The sequence below is a fragment of the Miniopterus schreibersii genome (genome assembly GCF_964146895.1).
Source record: "Miniopterus schreibersii genome assembly, chromosome: 13".
NCBI lineage: Eukaryota > Metazoa > Chordata > Mammalia > Chiroptera > Miniopteridae > Miniopterus > Miniopterus schreibersii.
This window is the reverse complement of record NC_138113.1, coordinates 53,534,670-53,561,253: the sequence shown is the minus strand read 5'-3', so window position 1 is coordinate 53,561,253 and position 26,584 is coordinate 53,534,670. Positions and strand designations below refer to the sequence as shown.

Genomic DNA, 26,584 nt, shown 5'->3' with positions numbered 1-26,584 from the left:
AATTGTTATATCTTTTTGGTTAATTAATTTTTTTCTCATTTTATAATATCCTTCTTTGTCTCTTATAACAGTGTTTTGGCTTAAAGACTATTTTGTCTGATATTACTATCTATCCCTGCTCTTTTATTTACTATTTGCATGGAATATCTTTGTCCATCCTTGTATTTTCAATCTATGAGTGTCTTTAGAAAGACTCACTTGACTAGAGTGAGTCTCTTGAAGGTAATACATAGTTGGATACTGTTATTCATTCTTCCAATCTATGCCTTTTGATTGGGGAGTTTAATTCATTTACATTTAAAGTAATTACTGATAGGAAAGGACTTATTATTACCATTTTGTTATTGATTTTCTGTATGTCCCTTAGATATTTTTTGCTCCTCAGTTCCTCCCTACTGCCTTCCTTTGTGTTTAATTGATTTTTTTTTGTAGTGATACATTTATTCCCTTTTCATTTCCTTTTGTGTCATGCTATAGTGTTTTTTTTTCCTTTCTGGTTACTATGGGGATTACATATAACATCCTAAAGTTATAGCAATCTATTTTAAATTGATAATCACTTAACTTCAATGTTGAAATTTATTTATTTATTTAATTTATTTTATCTTTTTCCATTGCTTTTCAGAGAGAGTAGAAGGGGGGAGAGAGAGAGAAGAGAGACATCGATGTGAGAGAAACATGGATTGGTTGTCTTCCCACACATACCTCAATCGGGGTCAGGAATCAAGCTTCAACCAAGGTATGTGCCCTTGACCAGAATCAAACCTGAGATCCTTCAGTCACGGGCCGACACTCCAACCACTGAGCCAAACTGGCTAAAGTGATGTTGAAGTTTATTTTGTTTTTCAGCCCTTACTGTAGACCAGGCATTACATTAACACTCCACACTTAATTAACTTTCTGAAATGCAGGTATTACTCTCTGTATTCTAAAAATGAGGAAACACACAAAGAGAATGAGTCTTTAACCCAAAGTTACCTAGCTAGGAAGCAGCAAAGTCAGAATTGAGGCCAGGTCTGCCACACCCTCCCCTGTTCCACCTAGCACCCTCAACAGCCGGCTCATGTTTCCTCTGCATTCATCACACAGGTGGGGTGGCCACACGACTTTGTTAAAACTTGTAGTTGATTAGTCTCTTTATTTCCACAACAAGTAATTTATGACTCTTTTTTATTTGACTTTTAACATGGGTGTATAGCTAAAATGGAAGCATAGGAATGGCAGCACAGAGGGAGACTTGAAAGCGTACACATAAATATGTAAATTATTTGAAGCTTAACATGGGCCAATTTGGAGTGGGAATTTTCCTTACAGTTGTTACATTTTTTCCAACAATGAAACAAAACTTAGGACAGCTCATTAAAGTAATAAATCCACATTTAAAAAACATTGCAGCCTTGGCCGGTGTGGCTCAATTGGTTGGGTATCATCCTGTGCACTGAAAGATTGCCAGTTCCATTCCCAGTCAGGGCACATGCCCGGATTGCAGGCTTGATTCCCAGTGGTGGGTGCACAGGAGACAGCCGATTGATGTTTCATTCTCACATCAATGTTTCTCTCTCTCTCCCTCTCCCTCTAAAAATCAATAAAAAGTCTTTGAAAAAAATAAATAAATAAATAAAAAGCATTGCAGGTTGGAGTGTAGGAGATTGTTTAGTGAATACAGTTTTTCCTTTTTAAATAGTCTACTGCCAGAAACATTAGTTAGAAGCATGTGCTATGTTCATCTGTTGACATTTTATTGCCAGATTCTTGGAGATGTTCTCTTGAAAGACCGGGTGAGCATGCAAAGTGCTGGTAAGGGGTGTGCAGGTCCCTTTATACAGTAATACATCATATGTTGAGTAAATGTAACTATGTCAGCCTGTATCTTCTGCTTACAAAGCATTTGAAATAAAAAATTTTAAAGAACATCAAAGTCAGTAAACTACTGCGGATACAAAACATTGTGCTCAGTGTGTATCCTGTGTGAGCTCAGTTTTCCTTTACTGTCTCTGAATAATGTTTTTACCATTTATTTGATATTCATATCATCTTTCTGGGAAGAGACTGAAATCACCCAGAATACCTGGCTCTTAATGCACAAACTTTAAATACCAGTGGATTAGTTAAAACTGGTGATTAGTTACATCTAGGTAAGAAGTAATCAGTTCTGTGTACTACTTTTATTCTTGCAACTTTTTTTTAAACTTGACATTTCTTTCAAGTAAAATGCTAAAAAGTAATTTAAAGAAATTAATGAGTTGTCACACATGATTGAACTTGCAAAGAGGAACGCACGTGTTACGAGCATTGCCTCTAAAACAAAGTTGAACTTTATTGGACGTTCTGTGATTCAGCAAATCAGAAAGCAGGTGTGTATCGAGCGCCTGCTGTATGCCAGGCATGGTGAGGCAGGCTCGGTCATCCCTACCCTGCTGGGGCAGCAGACCTTAAACACAAAGTTACATGAGCAATCCTTTTCACCTTTTAAAATAAGGGCTCTGAAGGAAAATGCACCACGGGAGCATGCAGTAGGAAGACCTGAATTAATGTGTAGGGTGAGGGAGGCCTTCTCTGGGCAAGTCATATTAAGATAAGGCCTGAGAGAGGAGTTAGAGTTTGGAGGAGGTGGTGGGGAGACGATCCTTTCTGGATAGGAGAGCAGCATGTCTGAAGACCCAAGGCAAGAAGACGTGGGCGTGCTGGAGGGATTGGCACTGAAAGCAGGCCGGTGTGGCTAGAGCAGAGGGAGGGGGAGCGAGAGCCCTGTGATGCCTCAGCACTCTGGACAACTAGAGTTCATGGTTAGACAGGGATCCTGTGCCAGGGACGTGGAGATGGAACTCAGAGTCAGAGAAGCACAGACATTTCTCAAGGAGTAATTATAGTAAGAGAAGGACAGGTAAGCCTTGTAATCATCACTGGCCTATTTGGATGGCATCTCCTGATCCGTGTCCGTTTTCTAACTGACTTGGGCTCATCCTTCCTTTCTTAGCATGAGAGTTACTTTCCCGGGCTGCCCAGCACCCAATAAGCAGGTGGAGTATATGCTGTGTACACTGTTCCAATCTCTTATCTGTTGTTTGTTCCTTGACTTAATATGGCCAGTAATTGTGGCCTAAGAGCAAAAACCCAAAATGGTTTGTTAGATACATGGACTGAGTTCTCAGGGGAGAGGCAGGGCATGCATATCATTTTTTATTTAATTCAACATATCCTGTCTGCTGCATGAAATAGCAGCTGGTTGAACCGTATGAAATCTCTAATTTTCAGCCATTTTTTGACCTTCAAAATGTCAATTTTATAAAGTTCAACCTACTATATCAGGGTTCATGAATATTAGAAGACCTGTATTCCTACAAGGCATATGCTCAGGTACCATGGCAGGTGCCACAGGGGAAGCATGACCCAGGTCCTTGGAGACTTAGAGAAGGCAGCAAATGAGGACCGGGAACTGTTCCGTTAGAGAGGTCCTGGGTGAGGTGGACCTAGTGCAGGCTGGGGCAAGTCGGGTTTTGACATGCTGAGATGGGAGTGGAAGACATTGCAGGTGGAGGCATGAGCATGAGCAAACATTTTGAAGTTGGAAGGATTAGAGAGTGTTCTTGAGTAAAGCAGTGATCCAGTGTGGCATGCTGAGTGCCGCTGGTAGACGGGCACGGCGGAGTGAGTCTCATGTCCAGGTGAGGCGTGTAGGAAGTGGTGGGTGACCCATGAAGGTTTTGCTTCAGGAAAACTCCCACCAGCACAGGGAGGTAGAAGAGCACACTTGCAGGAGGCAGATGAGCTATTTTGGGAGGTGACTCTTGATGATGAGGGAGGTCTTATGGGCCTGACAGAGAAATGGAAGATTTTTATGAGACTTTGAAACTGATTCCACGTACTGGTTTGGCTGGGGGTTGTTGACAGTAACAATGAAGTTTTCAGCAAAAATACTTAAGAAAATGTTCGTGGCATATGATTACCCATAATTTCAGGCAAATTCATTTGGAACTGTAGCTAATAATAGACACACTGTATATAATGCCAAATTTCTCTTTCTTCCCTTATAAAGTCATTAGTATCATAATATTGATTTATTACACAGAACATACGTACACTGATTCATTCAACAAAAATTTCACGAGAGCCCACTGTGGCTGAGGTGCTATACTGGGCACTGGAATGTTCCTACAGATGTGTGACAGTCACAGAATCTGGGTGTCGGTGTTAGGGGGAAATTAGGGCTAATCCAGACGAAATTCTGCACATCTGATGAGCGGACAGCTCAGAGAGGCCCCCTGAGCTGCTGGCCATGAGCTCAGCCGGGGCCAGACCAGGCTCTCGCTGCGGGCCAGCTATGGGTGCGCCCAGATATGCTACAGGCTGGTCAAGTTGGTTAAGCTGTTCACATATATTATCAAGTGAAAAAAGGCCCATTTGTTGTATAATAAGTCTACCTAAGTGTATATTTTATGTTGATATAGCTGCCTGTGGATAGATCTAGATGAGCAGACTCTAGAAAAGGTAACAGTGACTACCTTTGGGGCATGTTATTTTATCTGTATTTTCTTGTGCCTTCTCTTGGTGGCCCTGTGTGACTTATTAGGAGAAGCCAGGCTGTGCAGGGTTGCTAGCTCAGGCTTTGCTCTCACTCATGGTGCCTCCAGCACGAGTCTGTGGAAGGCCCTGTTCCATTCACCCAAGGGTGCGGGCTACTAGCATCATCTGAACCGCTGGCTCCGTGTGTTGCCAGCTGCCCTTCAGGAAGAGAGAACAGGGCCTGGTCCTTGGACTTCCCTCTGCCTGTGCCCATCAGTGGCATGGGCAGCCCTGCTCACGTTTCATTGACCAGAACCAGTGACGTGGCCCCACTGAAATTGAAGGGAGCTGGGAGGTGGGCTCCTGTTTGCTCTGGAGGAGGCTGGGGAAGTGATCTCGACCGCTCCCCTGCCCCCCGCATGCTTTCTCTGTTTCATGACATTGTTTTTCTTGAAGGCTCACAGGTTCCAGAATGGTAAATGAGAAGAGGCTTCACTATAAAATCCCCACTGGCATCTCCATATGACAACATCAGCCTGCCCTTCATTGACTCATGTCCCGGCAATGACTTCTCCTCCTGTGTGAGGTAGGTCCTCTTTAGTGTTTTCTTCCACAGGAGGCCTGTCTCATCACAATTGAACACTTGTTGGGGAACAAATCCCTCAGCCTCTACGTATTCTTGAAATTCTGTTATGAAATTACCAGCGGCTACTTTGTTAGAACTGGCAGCCTCCCCCCGCCTCGCTACACTACGAATTCACATCTTTTCTTAAACTTAGGGAACCATCCCCTACTAGGCTTAAACGAATCTCTTTCAGGGGATCTTTCAGGAAGTCAGCATGTGGCATCTTCACTTTTCCACATTGCCTGCAAAATTCTGGAAGAATTGTTGTTGATTTGGGATAAACGAAAAGATGCTTTTCGTTTATCCCAAATCAACAATTTTTCTACATCTTCAATTGCCTGTGATCGTTGTTTCGTGAGCACTGTCACACCCGTAGCAACATCAGCACTCTTGATAGCCTCTTTATGTTTTAAAATTGTAGTAATCATTGATTTCTCCATGCCGTACTTGGTAGCCAGATCAGACACATGAACACATCTATCATACTTTGCAATTATTTCTTTTTTAAGCTCTCTCATTCCCATAACTTTCCTTTTCACTTTGCTGCTATCACGAACATTTTTAGGACCCATGGTGACTTTCTGTGTATATTTAATAATAATAAGCAGCAACAAAAGCAAAATGCACGAAAATATTCACAGCACAATTTCCTGCGATGTTAATGTGAGATTTAGCAGTAAACTGCCTCATACTCACGCATTGTCTCCCTTGTCGCCTGACAGGCAAGTGGCTGATTGTGCACGGCTCAGCATGAAAGGGTTGCCCAGTTGAGAGCCAAAGCTTTGTCTGACAACCAAGACATTTTTCATGAACAACTTGGTGGAGAACTGAATTGTTCGAGATAGGAAATGTTTGAGAACCAAGGTTTGATGTATTGGGTATGCAGAAGGAAAGAGAAAATTGGCCAACCTTATCATACATGAAAAACCGCACAGCACATGCTCCCATTGCCACAGAACTGTGGTCATCATGAGCCAGCAGCGCCTGCCCCTCAGTGAGCAGCGCCCTGACTGCTCCTCTCCAGGCTCAACAGACAGTGTCTAGAAAGGGCCACATAGTCGGTATTTTTGGCTACTGTCTGTCACAGTGATGCAGTTTTGCCATTGTAAAGCAAAAGCAGCTCTAGGCAGTGTGTAAACATCTGAGCAGGACTCTTCCTATAAAATTTGGTTTATTAAAAGGGCCAGTGCCCACATGGACCCATGGGCTGTGGTTTCTGGACTTCTAAAGTGTAAATTATCTACAAACAAACTAAAAACCCTAAAAGTTTAAAGAAATTTATACGTATTGTATCCTTATTTGAACTTCCCTTTGACCAGTACATCTACATTGGACCTTTGCTGGAATTGGTAGGTTTAATGCTATTCCGGTGCAGCCGTGGATAAGGTGCTGGGCCCGAGGCCTGTGGAAATGCCCCTGTGCACAGGGTGTGTTTGGAGGGCAGCATCTCTGTGCAGACTCTGCCGTGTGGGGATGCCTCCACCTTCAGACTGCCATGCCCTGTGATTCCCACTCAGCCTGTCCGTGTCGGGGCTGAGGGACAGTGTCTATGCTGCAGTCTTCTTGTTGTGCAGGGAGAGTCTGACAGCGAATCCTTACTCCTGGGTGTCCTTTCTCTGTATTTCACGCAGAGCACTTGCTGCCCTTCCCTTATAAAACCTTGACGATTCTCTGCTCTGCTGTAATTGAATTAAGGGGTTACAGTGACTTCACATTGTGCTTTACCTGTATTTACTTGGACCCACACCCTTGTCACCAGAATTAGACTTCAGCACCCCGTTCTCCTGGGTGGCATGTGTGGGACACCCTCAGTGGGCTTAGGAGAGCCCTGGTCTCAGGAGTCACCCCGAGACCCTCAGGGAACACTGCTCCTCTCTGCTCCACGGTGGCTCGATGACTCTTTCCCACAGAGAGGGGCTACTTCCTGACTGTGTCCCTGGTGCAGAGCTGATGACCTGTCAGGCCCTGTGGCACCTCCGCCCCACTCCTAATGGCTCTTAGTTAACAGAGTTTATCGAATTTCACACTTAAATATCCTTGGGCCTGTGGCTTTCCCCAGCTCCTGCTCCTGCTGGAGGGAGGTGGCATGAGTGTGCAAAGGGCTTTAACCCTCCACTTAGGCCCCGGCAGCCTTGTCTGAAGGAACGTGAAACCACATCACTCCTCCTCATGAAGTCATTTTTCTGTAGAATCTTTCATTTCTAAGTTCCATCTTTAAAAAAAAAAAAAAGCATTTAGCTTACTCTTAGCATTAAGCCAGGCTGGGCATTTTGAATGAAAGAAACTGAGGCTGGGGGATTCCTTCAGAGGCGAAGGGAGAGAGTATTCTTGGAATGAGTTTTCATGGACTGTCTTCCGGGTTCATTGGAAGGTGTCATGACGAGTGTGGGCAGCTTCGTAGTTTCTGACACATGAGAAAAACTGGGGACACAAGAGAAGCCAGTTTCAGTAATGCTTAGTCTAAATAAAGGGCACGGTTCCCAGGGTGGCTCTGCCATCGAGACTCACATTCTCTCCTCAGTCAGTGGAATCTTTCTTTCTAAACAAAGAAACATCTCTGGCGTTTCAATGCCACTTGTTAGCTTCCCAAACGGGAGGAGGTTGTCAAAGAGCCAAAAACATCCTGGACATGAGTCCTGGGGCCTGCGTCCAGGGGCGTGACTCAGCAACGCCAGCCATGCTGGGGGGCAGAAGCAGGGCGCCCACATACGCAGGGCCCGCCTCTGAGCCTGGGACTCCCCATATCAGACTGTGGCGGGGGCAGGGACTCTGAACTGTAAACAGCTCAGCCCGCTTCCCCCAACCTCCCCCCATCTTCTAACGGCTGGAGTGTCTTGCTCATCAGGTCTGAGTGTGAAAAACACTGCCATTCCCACGCCTGGGCGCTGGGATAGGGAGGGGACGGGCACATGCCAAAGAGCAGGTACAGTCTCTGTCCTCGGTAGTTTTATGGCCTAAGGTGTGAGGCAGGCCGAACAATTCACAAGGAACCAGCTGAGATGTATAATACACCACACACACGCAGAGCAGGACCTGGGGGACCATCCGTGTAAGGGAGGGAGCTGGAAGTCACCCCCCCTCCCGGACAGAGGGCTCTGTCTGCAGCGGCACAGGAGACCCTTTGCCGTGGGCTGGCTCAGCTTCCTCTGCGGTGAGCATCCAAGTGGGGTGGGAGGCGGTCAGAGCTGGCTGTCACCTAGAGGCTTTGTGTTGTTTCCTCAAAACAGAGTCCCAGGCAGAACTCCACTTCCTAAGGCACTGGGCACCTGAGCTTTATAGTTGTCCCCCATTCATTCTCCTATTCAATGTGTATTCGAGCACCTGCCATGCCCCTGACACAGCACTGGGCCTGGGGGACACAGTGGGAGCAGCCCTGCCGTGATCTCTGTCCTAACTCACAATGCCCGAGGTGGACATAATCCCACAAAGGAACCATGGAGGAAGGGTGCCTAAGGGAGCTGACTGCTAGAGGACCTGTTATTGTGCTTTTTTATTGCTGCTGTTACATTAAATTTTTTTAAATTTGTTTTTATTGATTTCAGAGAGAGGGAGAGAGAAATAGAAATGTTGATGATGCAAGAGAGTCATTGATTGGCTGCCTCTGGCATGTCCCCTACTGGACATCGAGCCCTCAACCCAGGCATGTGCGCTGACTGGGAATCGAACCATGACCTCCTGGTTCATGGTCAGTGCTCAACCACTGAGCCACACCAGCTGGGCACTGCTGTTCCATTTAAATCCAGCAATGCTGTGGCTTGGGACGTTCGGAGCACTGGGCCGGCACAAGGTAAGCAGTCACGTACAATATGTGGGCATTCCTTCCTGTCCACACTCTCCCTCCCTGCACCTCGCCACCTGACTTTGGGCACCTCATAATATAGGCCAGTTTAAGGGTGGGTCCCTTGCTGTCTGAACTCCCAGCACTTGCTGTCTGTGACTCGGACAGATTAGATAACCTGCTACCACTCAGCACCCAGACTTGCTGTCTGAACTCTCAATGGATTTGGAGAGGGAGGGAGGGCCAGGTGGAGCCGTAAGGGCCAATGTAGGGCTGCGCCTCCCTGTAGGAAAGTGGGGCCTGGGGCGCTGTGACTCCCTGATGACTGGCGCTGAGTGGAGGCTGCGGGCCTGCTGGCAGCAATATAAAATAGAAATCACTCATGGACTACAGCTCAGCCTCGGGCCATCGGTCGTGTGTCGCGTAGTCCGTTTTTCCGGCTCTGGAGGCAGGCTGGACCTTAACCTGCTCCTGTGTGTCTGGCTTCGCCCGCAAAGATAACTTGGCAGAACTTTGTCCTTTCGAAGAGGCCACCTGGGGGAAACAGAAAAGGCTCCCAGCTTTCTTAGCTCTCCGCCAGGTAGGCGTCTGGATGGCCGGACCCGGCAAGTCTTCCCTCTTTCTAGGCAGCCCTGTGTGGATGGGGGAGCACCGAGTGAGGTTAACGAGGCCAGCTGCAGTGACAAGGACAAGCAGAGCTGATGGGCACAGAGGATCGAGGTCCTTGGCAGCGTTGTTGGAGTCATTGGATCAAACCTCACCAGAAGCCCACATTCCGCTGAACCTCTCCCTTCCCCGAGGTAGTAAATCCCCTCCAAGGTTAAAGCTGGAATAGATCCTTCTGACCTTTCAATGGGAAGACTCCTCATGGACACACCTGTCCGTTCCCTCCCCAGGCACCTCAGGATTTCCCCTGGCCTGCCCCTCATTTGTCAGGCGACTAATAAATCTTTTCTAAGAAATGTGTAAAGCAGTTTATGGTGGGGAGAGAGTTTGAGGAGTCAAAAAAGATAAAAAACAGTTGTCCTCAAAGACTCTATGACTGAGAGGGTAGATTCAGTCATTCGAAACATGTATTGAATGCCTACTGTGTGCCGGGCAGTATTGACTGGGGACCTAGTTACTGCTCTCCCAAAGCCAGCACCCTGTGAGGGGCAGGGGACACATGCAGATGAGTCATTATGGGTCTTGACGATGGTACTGGGTGGCGACAATGCTACGCAGAGAACCGCAGCAGGCTGGTGGCAGCTCAGTTCTGGTCATATGAGGGTGGGTCTGCCACCCTCTCCTCCCACTGAGGGCAGCCAGGGGCATGGAGCAGCTATCTGAGGACTCGAAGCAATAAATGGAAGCAGGGAGACTAGGGAAGGAAACCAAAACTCAAAATACTACCAGGCTGGTGGTGTTCCCCACTTTCCTTCCTCTGGGCTCAGAGAAAGAGTGGAACCGGAAACTGCGCAGGAGACAGACAAACACTTCTGCAGAGGAAGCTCTGATCGCTGGTCTGAGGAATGGGAAAGAGCCCGACAGGCCGAATGAGCATAGAAAACCCTTGTTTATTTGTCTATTTTCCATCTTTCTTGCCTAGCCCCCAGGCAGTCTAGTGACAGTAGTAATAGCAATGGCAGGGGCAGCCAGACAGGTGACCAGAATGCTGAGGGAGGGGGACCCTTCACTCTGACCAAAGGAACTGCAGAGCTAAGAACACGGGGCGGGGGGATCCCTGTTGCTTTTTTCTGTCCCTTCCTCTCGCTATGTATCTATCATGTTGTTTTTTTGGCACAGAGCTAAAGCCCTGACTTTTTAGGCAGAAGACCAAGGGGAAGTGGAGGGGATCTCATGGAGGGGGAAAGCTAAAGAATGTGACCCTGTAAAGTAGTATCTGAATGTCTGAGCTCACCCCAAAACTGACCCTGTGCAGCACAGCAAACGATTTTAGAACTGAGCTTCCAGGCCCAAGAGGAGCACACAGAGCAAACAGGTTAGAAGAGCCCTGTGGAGCCTTAGCGTCTGAACTGGCGCCCTGGCTGGCTGGGGCCGTTGGTTGCGGGTCGTCCCATACACCAGAAAAGGCTGCGGGTTCGATTCCCAGTCAGGACACATACAAAAGGCAATTGATGGATGTTTCTCTCTCCCTCCCCCCCTTCCTCTCTCTCTAAAAAAAAAAAATAATAAGACATATCCTTGAGTGAGGATTACCAAAAAAATCTGAACTGACATTGTTTAGTGGTTATAGCCTAGAACTTGCATCCTGAACCTAACCAAACTAATTGCCTGATTTTTTTTTTTTTAAATCAACATTTTTCATAGGATTTCAGCAAGACCCATAGCCCCAAAATAATACTAAAAATGCCCGGGATCCAATCCAAAATTATTTGATATTTGAAGACCCAGGAAAATCTCAATGTCTGTCAAGGAAAAAGACAAAAAGGCAATCAAGGGACTCAGATGACACAGCTGGAATTGAGACATTGGAGCAGCTGTTGTAATCATGATGCAGGAAATAAAGGTGAAAGTCCTTGGAATGAGTAGAAGGATAGTCTCATCAGACAAATAGATGATACAGAAAGAACCAGAATTGAAGTTTTAGAAGTAAAGAATAGAAAATGAAAATGAAAACAGTCAATGGATGGACTCAATAACAGAATGCAGATGACAGAGAGTCAGTGAACTTTAAGATAATTAAATAGATCCATATAGGCAGATCAATATAAATCGATCTATGGATCAATAGAAATTATTGTGCTGAACAATAGAAAGGAAACAGATTGAAAAATGAATGCTCAGGACTCTGTGGGACCATACCAAAAAGTCTAACTTTCTTGTCATTAGAGTTTTAGTAGGGGGGAGAAAGACGATAGTATACAGAAATTTTTTTTTTAAAGAACTAATGGTTAAAAACTTATTAAATTTGGTGAAAGATATAAAGTTACTGATTCAAGCAGCTCAGTGAGCACCAAACAAAATAAGTTCACAAAAATCCATGCCCACCCATATCATAAATTACTAAATGTAAAGACAAAAAAAAAAAAAAAAGGATTCTGGAAAGCCAGAGAAAGGCAATGCTTTAAATATAAGGGAGCAACAATTTGGATGACTGTGAGTTTCTCTTCAGACACCAGAGGCCAGAGGGCAGTGGAACATTTGTATTTATTTTTATTTAAATATGTTTTTTATTGATTTTAGAGAGAGAGGAAAGGAGAGGGCATTGATGTGAGAGCATAACATCAATCGGCTGCCTCCTGCACTCACCCTGACTGGGGATCGAACCCGCAGCCTGGGTATGTGCCAAGACCTGGAATTGAACCAGTCACCTTTCAGTGCATGTACTGAGAAGGGAAAAAACACCTGTCAACCCAGAACTCTATATTATGTAAAAATGTCCTTGAAGAATAAAGGTGAAATAAAGACAGAATCAGATTGTGCACACCTAGGCAACACATATGCTAAAATTACAATGATGCTTCAAAGGGTAGTCTCGCCCCTGCACAAAGGTGACACACAAATTCGTGAAGCATTCCATATTTTATAATGTCCAGCCTGGTGACTATAGTTAATAATATTGTATTGCATATTTGGAAGTTGCTAAAAGAGTGATCTTAAAAGTCCTCGTCACCCAAAAAAATTCTCTGTGTGGTGACCATTTCACAATATATACAAATTTGAATAATTATGTTGTATACATGAAACTAATGTTGTAAGTCAATTATACCTCAATAAAAATACTGTAAAAGACATTCTCTGGTGAAAAACCAAGAATTCATTTTCAACAGGCTCACTCTTAAAGAAGCTCTTCAGACAGAAGGAAAGTGATACCAGAGGGAAGGCTAGAGCATTAGCAATGAAGGAACAGTGACGGAAATGGTAAATATCTGGGTAAATGTCATAGATTATTTTTCTCTTAAGTTATTTAAAATAGATACGATTATCGAAAGCAAAAATTATTACATCGTTTGGTGGGGTTTTCAATTTATGTGTATATATAATACATGACAACTATACCTGGAATGCAGGAAGGTAGAGGGACCCATAGGGTCATAAGGTTTCTACATTCCATTTGAATGGGAAAATATTAATTCTGAGTAGACTGAAAAGTTAACTATGTATATTGTAACTCTTAGAGCAGCTTCTAAACAATGCTAAGAGACACAGTCAGAAACTCAATAGGTGAATTATAATGGAACATTAAAAATATTCAAAAAATCCAAAGGAATGGAGGAAAGAGGAAACAAAGAAATGAAATAGCAAACAAATGAAAACAAAACAAAATAAAATGATAGACCTGAATGCAAACATATCAATAATTACATTAAATGTAAATGGTCGAAACACACAAATTAAAGGCAGCAAATTTCAGGAGGATTGGGGGAGTGGGAGAAGACCCAACTATAGCATAACCACACACACAAAATCCACCAAAATTATAGTTACATGGGTAAGTTAAAAGGCTGGAAAAATACATACAATGCAAACACCAAGTGTGATATTATACATGCAAACATCAATTATAAGCAATGGGACTTGCCTACTTTGTTGCTGGGACTATAAATGGTTTAACCACTTTATAAAGTTGCTTGATATTACCTATGAAAAATACATACCATGTCACCCACAGTTCCACTCCTAAGATATTACCAATAGAAATGTACACACAGATGCACCAAAGGACTTGTATAATATTCATGGCTGTGTTACACCACCAAATTGGAAAAAACTCGTGTCCATAAACAATCATATGGCCAAAGTGTAGTATATACGTAGAATGGAGTATTATCCAGCAGTAACTGGAGCAACCCCCAATGGCATGGATGAGTGTCGCAGCCATCATATTGAGGGAGAGAAGCCACACACAAAGGAATCCACTCAGAAACAGACAAAGCCAGCCTATGGGTCAGACATCAGGAGAACAGGTGTTTGGAAGAGGGTGGGAGAAATGATCCAGAGGAGCCTGGCAATGCCCCTCCCCTCCCCTCCCCTCCCCTCCCCTCCCCTCCCCTCCCCTCCCCTCCCCTCCCCTCCCCTCCCCTCCCCTCCCCTCCCCTCCCCTCCCCTCCCCTCCCCTCCCCTCCCCTCCCCTCCCCTCCCCTCCATTCCCAAAGGATATTTTTTCCATTGCTTTTCAGAGAGTGGAAGGGGGAGAGGGAGAAATAAAGAGAAACATCAATGTGAGAGAGACACATTGATTGGTTGCCTCCTACATTTGCCCTGACCCAGGCCGGGGATTGAGCATGCCCTTGGCCAGAATCCAACCTGGGACCCTTCAGTCCACTGGCAGATGCTCTAACCACTGAACCAAACTGGCTAGACCTCTTTTTCCTTTTTTTAATCCTTACCTGAGGATATGTTTTTACTCATTTTTAGAGAAAGTGGAAGGGAGAGAGAGAAAGAAACATCAATGTGAGAGAGAGATGTTGACCCGTTGCCTCCTGTGCACACCCTGGCTGCGGATCGAACCTGCAGCCTAGGTATGTGCCCTAACTGGAATCGAACCTGCAACCTTCTGGTGTATGGGATGACACTCCAAACAACTGAGTCACCCGCCTAGAGCAGTGTTCTATTTCTTGCTCTGGGTGGTAGTTTTCATGGCTTGTATGTTTTGTACACTTTTCTGTAAGTATAATATAAATAAATAAAAATTTTGCAAAAAAATTTAGAAATTTAGAAATTAGCATGGAAGTATTAAAAGAGGAGGTGCTGATCTTGCTGTGGGAAGAAAAATAGCCAGAAGAGAAGTGATTTGAGTATTAGAATTAGGTAAACAAATATTTATGAAGCATTCGCCATATGCCAGAAACATCCTACAGGTCTTCATGCGTGTCATCTCATTAAACCTGCCTCAATTAATAAACGAGAAAATGGAGACCGTGATCATGATCAAGCACTGTTTGAGTAACATTCAGGATTCACTCTAATTCTCAGCGCCACGAGGTGGGAACCAGGGGGCTCTGTACAGAGGCCCTGCCTCTTCTCAGCAGACCTTGTGTCCAGGAGCATTCCTACCCCAGCCCCTGAGACACACTGATTGTTCTGGAAGGTGAAGATGTTCTTATAGCTCTAACTTCCAACCCTTCTGGAATCTTGCTGCCTGCAGTGCATTGTGAATTATATCGTTTTCTTATAAATAGGCTAAGGAGAGTGTGCTATACTTTGTTGATTATAATAAAACCATCATTTGCCCGGCTGGGCGTGGCTCAGTGGTTAAGCATTGACCTAGGATCCAGGCGGTCGGGGTTCGATTCCCGGTCAGGGCACATGCCCGGGTTGCGGGCTCGATCAATGACTCTCTCATCATTGATGTTTATGTCTCTCCCTCTCCTTTCCTCTCTCTGAAATCAATAAAGATATACTTAAAAAATAAAAAATAAAACAAAACCATCATTTGGTTAGATGTAAATGTTTAAAATATGTCAAATTTTGTATAACCTTGTTTGGTGACATCTTCATTTCTTAATACATTTTAGGCCTCAGGATGTGGAAGGGCTCAGGCCCTGCCAGCCTCTCAGGGACTCCATTCCTATTATTCCCTCTGCTTCATAGATGAGATGAGCCCGAGAAAGGCTTTCGTTTTTGCTTTCCTTTCAGGTATCACTATTGTGCCACACTGTCTGCGGTCAAATCAACAGACCCTGCAGCCCATAGGCGTGACACAGGGTTTATTACAACAACCAAGAGAGGAGGCAAGAGTGGGACTCCTGGGTAAGGCTTGTTTTGTGATCACCGTGCGAGCAAGGTGAGTCCCATGGCAGGTGGGCTGCCTCGTGTCCTCCCTGGATCCCCGCAGGCCTGGGAAAAGGGTGGGACCAGGCTGCTTCGAGGTTCACTCAGTGGGCGCATTGCCTTGCAAGGCCTTTGCTTTGGGTTTTGTTTTTTTCCAAACACCCAGCCCCCACTCCCTGGCTCTCCCCAGTCCAATCAAAAGGCCCACCCATCTGTGCTGGGGAGGGCACTGGTCTCCTGTGGAGTACATCTGATTACCCCAGCACATACGGCAGTTCTCCCCACATCTCTCCACACCAAGGGCTGAGGCTGAGGCCATGAAGTCATGGAGAATGGACCCAACCCAAGCATCCCAGCAAACTCTGGGAGCCAGGGATTTCAGCAGGAGATCAATTCTAAGGTAGAGAGGAAAGGGCTCACCTCCAGGACAGATCTGTAGTGAAAGGAGTTGCCTGGCCCCTGGATGACAGTCCCTGTGCTGGGCCAGCAGGCTGGAGGGAGGCTGGAAGGAACTGCTTGGCCCAAAGTCTGGCTCCTGGCAGCATTGGCTGGGGAGCCAGGGCGGGGAGGGAGGAGAGCTGGGGCTTGGGGCAGCACCCAGCCAGCTGGGCCCTTCGCCGGTGCCTGCTGGGGCAGAATTCTCCCAGAGAGGGTGGTCTCCTCCATCTACCGTGTTAGGAAAAGAGGAGAGGAAGATCAGGAAGCGGGTGCAGAGAAAGAAGGCAGCACCAAGTTCCTGGGGACCCGAGCTGGAAGTGGGGCTGCCCCTCTCCCTCTGGTTGGAGGCTGAGGGTGGCCTCCGGGGTGGAGAGGGAGGGAGCTAAGCAACTGGGCAGACAGATGTGAGGCCCAGCACGTCAGTGAGCAGCACCGTGTGACTTTACCTAACAGATTCCTGGTCTCCACACTTGGAAAGGGGGCTCACCAGCCACGTGCAGGGCCATGGGGGGCGTCAGAGTGCCCTGCAGACTGCTGGTCTCATAGTAGCTCCTAAATAAACGGCCTTAGCCTACACTCTGGGCACAGGGTTGGGGGGCGGTGAGTGAGACTGGCATCCCTGGGGTAACAGGCTCCAGGATTCAAAAATTCCTAGGAAGGAAGCGGCTCGGGAGACGAGGTGGCCCGCCCGGCGGCTCTGGCCCCGCAGGCGAGTCCCCTCTGATGCGCGCGGCCGCCTTTCGCGGAGAGTTTCTGGCTGGAGCAAGTGGAAGGACCTGCTCGGCCGGGACGTTTTTGTCCCTCCCAGGCGACGTCCGATGGGTGTGTCAGGCAGGAGGTGATATTTGACGGGCTGCGGGCCCGCGGCCTCGGCTTCGGAGCGGGGAGCCTGGAGCCAGGTAGGGTGCGAGCATGGCCGCCCCGGGCCCACCGCCCCCCACCAGCCACGCGCCGCCCGACGTGCCCGCGGGGCTCGCGCTGTTCCTCACCACCCCCTTCGCCTTCTTCCTGCCCGAGCTGGTGAGTGCGCCCCCGCGGCGGGAAGCGGGTCCCCTCCGGGGCAGGAAGGGGGACCGGGCGAGGCTGCGCCAGCCCCGCGCCCTGCGCCCTGCGCCCTGCGCCCCGCGCCAGCCCCTGCGCGCTCCACTCCCGCGCGCTCCCGGACCCTGCTGCGCAGTGGGGTTCCCCCTTCCCCCCGCTCCGTGGGTGGTGATGGGGGAGTGGGGGCTGCTGGAATATTCTGGACCTTCAGGACGGTTTTGGAAACGGACTTTTATTTTATGGCTGCTTTTCTCCAACTACTTGTTTGTGCTTCTCCAAACCCCCCGTCTTTCCTCCCGAGAGGTCTTCCAGTATCTTCTTGTCAAGTCAGCTAGCTGCCTCTGAACTTTGATTTACGTGGACTCCCCACAGAAGGCAGCTTATGACAGCCTTGGCCATAAAACAGTCGGGGAGCCACCCTGGCTGCCACGAGAGCCTGTCACCACAGTGGTCCCTCTCTGGGGCGCCCATGGCTGAATTGTGGTCCAATTCCTGCCAGGGGCTGGAGTGTTCTGCACACAGTGTTCACTGGGCCGGGTCCCCTCTAAGACGCTGTATCATCCCCTTTCCACTGATGGGGACACTCAAGTCCCATGAACAAATCAGGGCAAAGGAGTTTGTTTTTCCAACTCCTTCTGAAATACCTAGCTTGTGGGTGGTATTTCCTCAGCGGCTCTGAAAGAGGCAGTCTGTCCCGGGCAGGGAGGGGTAGACGGAAAGTGGTTCCAGCTTTCAGTTGGACCTGGCCTAGCCCTCTCACTCTTGTCATCTGCTCGGAAGGCTGGGCCCAATTGAGTGACCTTTTGGCAAACTGGTTAAAGGGCGCCCATTAATGGCAACCAGAAAGGGAGCGAGGCAGGGCCCGCCCAGCTCCTGGGTGGCTCCAGCAGAAACCTCACCAAGAGGCAGGTTTCTGCCAGGCCCTGCTCCCCCCAGGGACACAAGCATGGGCATCCTGCCAGGCTGGTGACACCTTAGTGCTCTTGCAAGTTCTCTGTTCCGGGACTCAGTTATGCCCTCACCTCAGAACAACCACGTGAACTGCCAGGATCGTGGTTGACTCAACGTGGTTTGTGTCCGTCAGACAAGCCACTGGTCACACTACCTTCCCAGGGTCTCTGACTGCTGGAGAGAGACTGGTGAGCGCTTCCTTCCCAACAGTCATACTGGGTTCAAGGAGGTGACTGGACAAGGCTGTGGTACCAGCAAGGAAAGGCCATCTGACCTCATCAAGTTGGGGAGGAGTCCAGGCTGTCCTGGAGAAGAATACCTTGAATTTGCACCTCAGAGGAAAGGCTAGATTTCTAGTGGGGGGGGGGGGGGGGGTGGTGGTGCATGAGGCAGGAGAGGGAAAGGCCCACAGTCCAAGACAAACTGACAGGCAGGAGGCTGGAGGGATGGGGCTTCTACAATCAAGAAAGCACCCGAGTGAACCTTGGCCGGGTGGCTCAGTTGGTTGGAATGCCATCCCGTACACCAAAAGGGTTGTGGATTCGATTCCCGGTCAGGGCACATACCTGGTTTTCAGGTTCCATTCCCAGTTGGGGGGTGTGCAGGACAGGGTGGGGGGCAGCTGATCAATGTTCCTCTCTCTCTCTCCCCCCCATTCCTCTCTTTCTAAAATCAATAATCATATTGGGACCATCTCTTGTACCCATCCCCACGATGCTGGCTCCTGCAAGTAGAATTTCTAGAGGAGTAAAGTGCGTGGCTCTGCTGGGCTCTGGGACATCAGTATCTTAGGGGATCGGATAGTGTCAGTGGTTCAATTTTGTTCATTTATTTTTATTTTGAAATTTTAGATTTATAGCAAAGCTGCAGTAACAGTACAGAGATTCCCACATGCTCTTTACTCAGCCCCCCCTAAGGCCCACATCTTATATAGTACAACTATCAAAATTAGTAAGTTAACATCGCTACTACGTATCAACTGCCCTATAAGCCTATTGAAATTGTGCTGATTTTCCCCAATGTTATTTTTCTGGGTGGGATCCAGTCCAGGGCTCCACATTGCATTTAGTTGTCTTGGGGTAATTCCTCAGTCTTTGTCTTAACACCTTTGAAGACTATGGCTCAGTTATTTTGTACAGTGTCCCTCTATTTGGCCTCTAATGTTTCCTCATTACAACTTTATTTTTACTTCACAAGCAATGTTTATTCGTTGTTGAAAACTTAGAAAACACAGAAAGAAATAGAATTCATATATATATCTGTATATATATGTGTACATGTATTCATGCATATACACAGTAGTCCCTCCTTATCACAGTTTTGCTTTCTGTGGTCTCAGTTACCGGTGGTCAACCGTGATCTGAAAATATTAAATGGAAAATTCCAGAAATAAACAGTTCACAAGTTTTAAATTGTGCACCACTCTTGAGTAGCATAATGAAATCCCTTGCTGTCCCGTTCTGTCCAGTCCAGGACGTGACACTTCCCGCCTGCTATAGCCATTTGGCTATCAGACCAGTGGTCACGGTATCACTGTGCTCAGGTCACCCTTATTGTACATAAAAATGACCCCAAAACGCAGGGTGGTGATGCTGGCAATTCAGATATGCCAAAGAGAAGCCATAAAATGCTTCCTTTAAGTGAAAAGGTCAAAGTTCTCAATTTAATAAGCAAGGAAAAAAAAACGAGTGCTGAGGTTGCTAAGATCTATAGTAAGAATGACTCTTCTTTCCGTGAAATTATGAAGAAGGAAAAAGAATTTCATGCTAGTTGCTGAGAGAGAGTCTACTTTTATTACAGTATATTGTTATAATTGTTCTGTTTTATAACTAGTTATTATTGGTAATCTGTTACTGTTTATAAGTTAAACTTTATCATAGGTATGTACGTGTGTGTGTGTGTGTGTAGTGTGTGTGTGGCGGGGGCAGAGGATCGGTACTGTCCTATTTGAGGTCTCAGGCATTCACTGGGGGTCTTGGACTGTGGTCCCCGTGGATAAGAGGGGCCGCTGTACGAACGGGCATATTTAGTTGGGTATTCTGCACATGCTGCTCTGTACTGACTTTTGCCTTAAATAAGCCTTCCTGGCACAGAGTATAGAATCGTGTGTGCCTCACATCGGGAAGCAGGGCAGGATGGGGAGGCCATCAGGAGGGGAGGGGAGAACACCGAGGTGAGTGGCTGATTCTTGATTCCAGGGAGTGGAAGACATGCTGGGCTGGAGAGGAAAGTGCAGTCAGCTAGTAGAAGCCGCTGTCTGACCCTGCTCTCCTGGCTACCCCCCCACTGCTGGCCCTGGGCCCCTGGGCTGACCATAGAACACCAGGCCTTGGGGTCCCGGTAGATTCTCTGTCTTGGGGCCCAAGGCATCTAAGGACATTAATCTAGAAAAATGGGAGCTTAGGCCAGCAAAACGAAGCAGAGGAAGAGAAATCTGTAACCTGGATTCAGATGTCACCCATGGGGTGACCCTGGGCAGACCCAGGCCCATGTCCCTCCAGCCACTGTTTCCTAAGTCCCGGCTGTGGAGTCTGGAAAGCAGGGATGGTGCCCAAGGCATTCCCGTGGGAGCGAGGAGAGCAGAATTAAACAAGGGGTCCCCTGAGGCCTCAACTCTGCTCCTCAGCACCCCCTCCACCCCATGGCAACCCTGCTCCCTAGACAGTGGCAGCTTTTTTGTATTTCTGGACGATGGCAGAATTAGTGCTAGTTCTGCAGTAGCCAATCGAGACAGGGGTACCCCAGCAGCAAGAGTGGCCCCTCTGAGCTCCTTCCCAGGAACCACCCTCGGCATCTCAGCATCCAGCCCAGAGCTCTGAGCTGTGTTTCGGAGCATCTGGGCCTTATCTCCATTGATTTTGTGTGCCTGTTAGCAAGATGGGCCCTAAGGTATCAGAAAAGCCTAAGAGAGCCCTGGCTGGTGACCTCGGTGGTTAGAGCATCGGCCCCCACACTGAAGGGTCTCAGGCTCCATTCCTGGTCAAGGGCACGTACCTGGGTTTGATCCCGGCCCCCCAGTAGGGGAGTGTGTGGGAGGCAACCAATTGATGTGTCTCTCTCTCATCAATGTTGCTCTCTTTCTCTCCCCCTTTCTCGCTCTCGCTTCTACTCTCTCTAAAAAAAAATCAATGGCCCAGCAGGGCGTGGCTCAGCGGTTGAGCGTCAACCTAAGATCCAGACGATCGGGGTTCGATTCCTGGTCAGGGCACATGCCCGAGTTGTGGGCTCGATCAATGACTCTCTCATCATTGATGTTTCTGTCTCTCTCTCGCCCTCTCCTTTCCTCTCTCTGAAATCAATGAAGATATATTTTAAAAAATAAATAAAATAAAATCAATGGGAAAAGTATCTTTGGGTAAAGATTAACAAAAAACAAACAAACAAAAAAGCCTAAGAGAGCTCGTGAGGGTGTTACACTTAGCATAAAACTGGACATAATTAAGCGTATTTGTACAACTTGGTAGGTTATTTTTTGGGGTCTGGGAAGGCTCAAAAACTGTTCCATATAAATTAACAGTAATTGCTTCTTAGCTTTATGCCATTCTGGCTTCGAAAGTTTTCATAGGAACCTCTACTTTCATGTAACGGGGGAACCTGTACTTCTATGTAATTTTCTCACGTGCAGAGATTCATGTAGCTGACACCATGATCTAGATACAGAACTATTCCTTCCCCACAAAGGCCTCCCCCTGCTTCCCTTTTATGGTCTCCTCCACCTCACTCCAACCCTGTCCCCCGTGTTCCCCTCCTGAACCCTAGAAACCACTGATTCTATCTCTATAATTTTGTGTGTGTGGGGGGGGTGTGTGTTGAGAAAGTGAGATAAATAAATGGAACCACACAGCATGTGGCTTTTTGCGACTGGCTCCTTCCCCTCAGCGTAGTTCCCTAGGTGCACCCAAGTTACCGTGCATGTATCAACAGTCCCTTCCTTTTCACGGCTTATAGTGTTCCCTGGCGTGATTTACTGTAGTCTGTTTAACCAGTGACCCATTGAGAAATACCGGTTGTTGACAGTCTTTAGCTTTTCTAAATAAAGCTGCTATGAACGTTCATGTCCAGGCTTTTGTGTGACCCAGTTTCCTCTGCTCTGGGAAAATGCCTACTGTGATTGCTGGATTGTGTAATAAGTGCATGCTTGTTTTTTTAATTAAGAAACTGACAAACCATTTTCCAGAGGTACTGTACCATTTTACATTCCCACCAGCAACAGAAAAAGATTTTTTGATATTTTTAACATTCAGATTTGTGTTTTATTTGGTTTACAGTGGAATTCAGATTTGTTATAAAAACAATATTAATTTCAGAATATAATCTCCTTAATTCAGTGAGTGTCGTGCCTGCTGGTGCCAGCCTGGGGCGGGGCCCGGGGACCAGGCAGCTCACACCCGGCCTCTCTCTTCAGAGATGACAGTGCTGGGTGGGGGGTGACCCTGTGACTGCCTGATTCCCTGCGTGCTTGACTCGACTGCTCCTTGCTTTTTTATGAGCTGAGAGGTGACTCAGGTGACTAGGACTGAGGGAGTATTTTATGAAGAAGAGTCCAAGGAAGCCTTGTAAATTTCAACATTTCACTACTTAACTTACAAATTAGATTTTTGACTAATTAAAAATAAATAGCTAGCCCGGCTGGGCGTGGCTCAGCAGTTGAGCATCGACCTAGGATCCAGGAGATCGGGGTTCGATTCCCGGTCAGGGCACACGCCCGGGTTGTGGGCTAGGCAGCCAATCAATGACTCTCTCATCATTGGTGTTTCTATCTCTCTCTCCCCCTCCTTTCCTCTCTCTGAAATCAATAAAGATATGTTTAAAAAAATAAAAATAAAAAAATAAATAGCTAAGAAGATTTCTAGGGAGTGAGCAGGTTACAAGGCGAGATGATTCCCCGGTGTTGGATGCTTTCCCTTGAGCTGCTTGCCTGGCTGCACAGTGGTCAGAGGAAACGCTGTCCTCCCAGCAGGGGGAAGCGACCGTGGATCCTTGCCCCTCACATCTCACCCAAATCCCCAGCCTCCTCTAATGCCAGCCTGCTGCTGCTGCTTTTAACCCTGTTTTCATGTGAAAGCCCTTTTGAAAACTTCCTGAGACCCCAATCTAGGGTCAACAGTGAGGGGCTGAGAGCAAGATTAGGGCTCATTTGAGGCCAGGGTAGGGCAGGCTCCTTCCCCTTTGTTACAGCATTGCCTTCGAAGTTGAGCTTTCCCAGAAGGAAAATCCTTTCCTTTGTTCTCTGCTCCCTTTCAGTTCTCCATGCTTCTGGGAGGTAGCAAAGGTTAACTTCTTGTTTCCTCCTTCAGTGCCGCCTCACTATCACGCAGCCACGTCTGGCTCCTGCAGGACTGTGTGCTAGAGGTACCACTGGGTCTGTCATTCCCCCCCCTCCTGGGGCCCTGGAAGGCCTGCGACAGGAAGGGAGAACAGGGAGGGGAAGTTAAATGACACAGAGAGTGAGGCTGGGGAGGGGCAAGGTGTGGAGAGGATGGGCTGTCGGCTCCCCAGGCTGCCTGCACCAGGCCCAGCCCTTACTCGGAAGGCCCCCAGTGCATTCAGGTGCAGTGTCATAAAGCCCGTCGGACCCTGACCGGGTTGCTCAGTAGGTTGGAGCATTGTCCCCCGTGCACCAAAAAGGTTGTGGGTTCCATCCCCAGTCAGGGCATGTGCCTAGGTTTCGGGTTCCATCCGAAAACCTGTATGGGAGGCAACTGATCAGTGTTTCTCTCTGTCTCTCTCTAAGATCAATAAACATATCCTCAGATAAGGATTAAAAAAAAAAAAAAAAAGAAGTCCATCGATCGGTCCTGCTCCTTAATCGCTGTGAGACCCCAGGCAGGTCCTGAACCACTCTGAGCCTCAGCACTGGGGAGAGGAGCAATGAAGGTCTCCTAAGAACGCCCTGTGGTTTCTCTAAGGGTTGTCACAGGAAGCCTCAGAGCCAGAGACTGCTCTCGAAGTGTCAGCTCATGCTGTCCCATTGTTGTTGGTCCTCGGGACCTCTTCGTAGAAAAGGTGGGTCTCTTATGAGCAGATTCCAAATGCAACTCCCCAAGATTTATGGAGATGCCAGTACTGCCTTTGCCCCAGGCTTTGCTCTTGGGGGGAAACAAGAACACGCGGTGGTAATCAGGGGATAATGCCCGATGGTGGGGCCTCCATGACAAGGAGGTGTCTTCAGACCCGAGAATGAAGCAGGCAACTCCAGAGCATATGACAGGACTTATTATGGGTCGTTTAGTTGCTGGGATGTAGGGTCGGAGCAGACAGACGGCCCAGCACCCGCACGTGAGTCTAACAGGCCCCTTACGGTGCCTTTTTACACTGTAACTCAGGCCCTGGTGATTGACAGGACAAAGGGAGAAGGAATGCAGCAGCTCCAGGGCCCGGTTTGATAATTATCTGAGCTGTCACACCATTCGGCCATTGCTAACAAAAATATTTATGGCTCATCTTAAGGAACACCGATAATCATCAGCTAGAGGTTCTGATGTGCCTGCTAAGGACAGCAGCAGATCCGGGCACAGAGATGGAGTTAGTTTCCCAGGAGGTTTCTTAGTTTCATTTACTTCGAATCTTTACAGATAAGGTAGGACACGACCCCTGTCTTGCAAGAGTGATGCAGGAACGTGTGGAGAGCACCCCGAGGCGGGAAATGGGGGTGCTCAGCCACAACTGCCAAAGGTCCCAGGACCTCATGAGGACGAGCTTACTCGAGGGCCTGGCATTCCTGAATGCCAGGCGTTCGCTGGTTCAGACTAGGACTAGGGGGTAACACATATAGAAAGTCAGGCTGTGGGAGAGAGGGAGGCGGCCCCATGTGACTCTCCTGAGTTCACTCAGCAGATATTTAGGGGGCACATACTCTGGGCCAAGCACCCGGATGTAAAGTTAAGAAGACATGACCTCTGGAGTGAGCCCTGCCCAGCTGGTGCTGGGCCTTTGAGGAGGGGGTGCTGTGGGATGGGGGTCACCTTGGAGGAGGAGAACAAGGACCTTGGGGTTGGAGCCATCTGCCACTGCTGCTGGAGTGACAGTGACAGGACCTGGGAGCCAGGAACTGTGGTTGCAGAGGTCCAGCTGCAACACAGGGCGGCCATATCCACACCCACCCCATGTCTAGACTTCTAGTCCTATTCTTTCCCTGACTGTCTGGCCAAACCCCGAGCAATCTTCCCTGAACCAGTGGGCCCTATCAGGGCAGAAAAGACGGGCAAGGCAGCCTGCTGCAGGGAGGCCGCCCAGTGGGCCTCACTATTGCACAAGTGCTCGGGAGGTAACAACTGAACCGGTGCTCCGGCTGGGAGGTAGGAAGGGGCCCAGCACTTGCTGACCTGCTGGACCCGGGGCCCCAGACAAGAAGCCTTGCAGATAAGAAGTGCCCCACCTGCCGCCAGCACCCTTCCAGTAGCTTTTCAGTGGAGAACTCTCCCCCCACCCAACCCTGGGGAACAGAGGAGGTGGATCCTCGGGAGGCAGGAGAGCTTTCTAGAGTGCTGTCCAGACTGACAAGCAGAAGGAAGGGGCTGGAGGAGGGAGGAGTGGAGGACCCCTTATCCCTCTTATCTCAAAGCACCCTTGTCTGTTCTCCCAGGAAAGCAGCTTCCATAGGGTCTGGGAGGTGATGGCGCAGGAGATGTTTGCGGTTGAAACCAATGGGTGTTTGTCGTCATTGGTACAGGCTCCTAGAAGAAATGCCCGTCTATGGCTGGGCCACAGTGGCAGGCCCAGAGGTGCCACGGGGTCCCATCTGCATGGGAATCAGGCCCAGGAGGGTGAGATTGAGCAGGAGCAAGTCCAGCAACTATCTCCTGCCTCCTTTCTCCAGTTGCTCAGCAGCTGGTACCAAGCACCTGCTGTGTGCCAGGCTCTGTGCCTGCACTGGGGATGCAAAGGCCACAGGACACAGTCCTGCATCCAGGAGCTCAGGGTCTGGGGTGGAGGCAGTGAAGAGAGACAATGCCATGAGGGAGGTCACCAAGGGGTGTGCTGGGGACTTGGTAGTTAGGAGGGGCTTCCTGGAGGAGATGAAATATTTCTGGTCCTTGCCCTCTAGGGTCTGGTCCTAGACATGGTGGGGGAGGGAGAATTGAGCAGGCTGTTAACCAGGACTGGAGTGAATGATGACATCCTGGGTCCTCAGTGCCTGACGAAGGGAACATGGTCACTGGTCACAAAATGTCTGTGGATTCCTGGGGGAAGGAGAAGGTGGGGGACCTGCCCGAACCCAACTCTAGGACTCATCTGGTGACTTCCTTAAGACATGTGAAGGGACATAAAATTAGTAAACATAGGAGCAAAAGAGGGGAGACCAGGGTGGGGGGAGGCCGGTGAGCGGGGAGACTGCCCACTGGCCTCTATGGGGACGGGATGCACTTGTCCTGCTTCTTTGTATGTTTTCAGTTCTTCCTAACTTTTCTAAGGTGCATAAGTAAAAAAAATTAAAAAGTAAAAATAATTTTGCCCCCCTCAATGCTTAGTTTTGGGGAGTTTTTTTCAGAGACAAGAAGGAAAAGCCCTTTAGACTTTGGACAGGAATG

At 48.1% G+C, this 26,584-nt stretch overlaps 1 protein-coding gene across 3 annotated transcripts in view; it reads left to right on the top strand.

The window, feature by feature from the left end:
* MALL (mal, T cell differentiation protein like) overlaps positions 1-26,584 on the top strand; it is a 68,561-nt gene that overhangs the window by 25,332 nt on the left and 16,645 nt on the right. The window contains exons 2-4 of one of the 3 annotated variants that reach the window (XM_081155917.1): positions 4,960-5,089; positions 8,671-8,915; positions 15,489-15,602. In XM_081155917.1, coding sequence (XP_081012043.1) covers positions 8,735-8,915; positions 15,489-15,602 — 295 coding nt within the window. In that variant the 5' untranslated portion in view covers positions 4,960-5,089; positions 8,671-8,734. Of the gene's footprint in view, positions 1-4,959; positions 5,090-8,670; positions 8,916-15,488; positions 15,603-16,457; positions 17,082-26,584 lie in introns of those variants that run through there. The other 2 variants (XM_081155919.1, XM_081155918.1) reach the window with 2 other exon arrangements.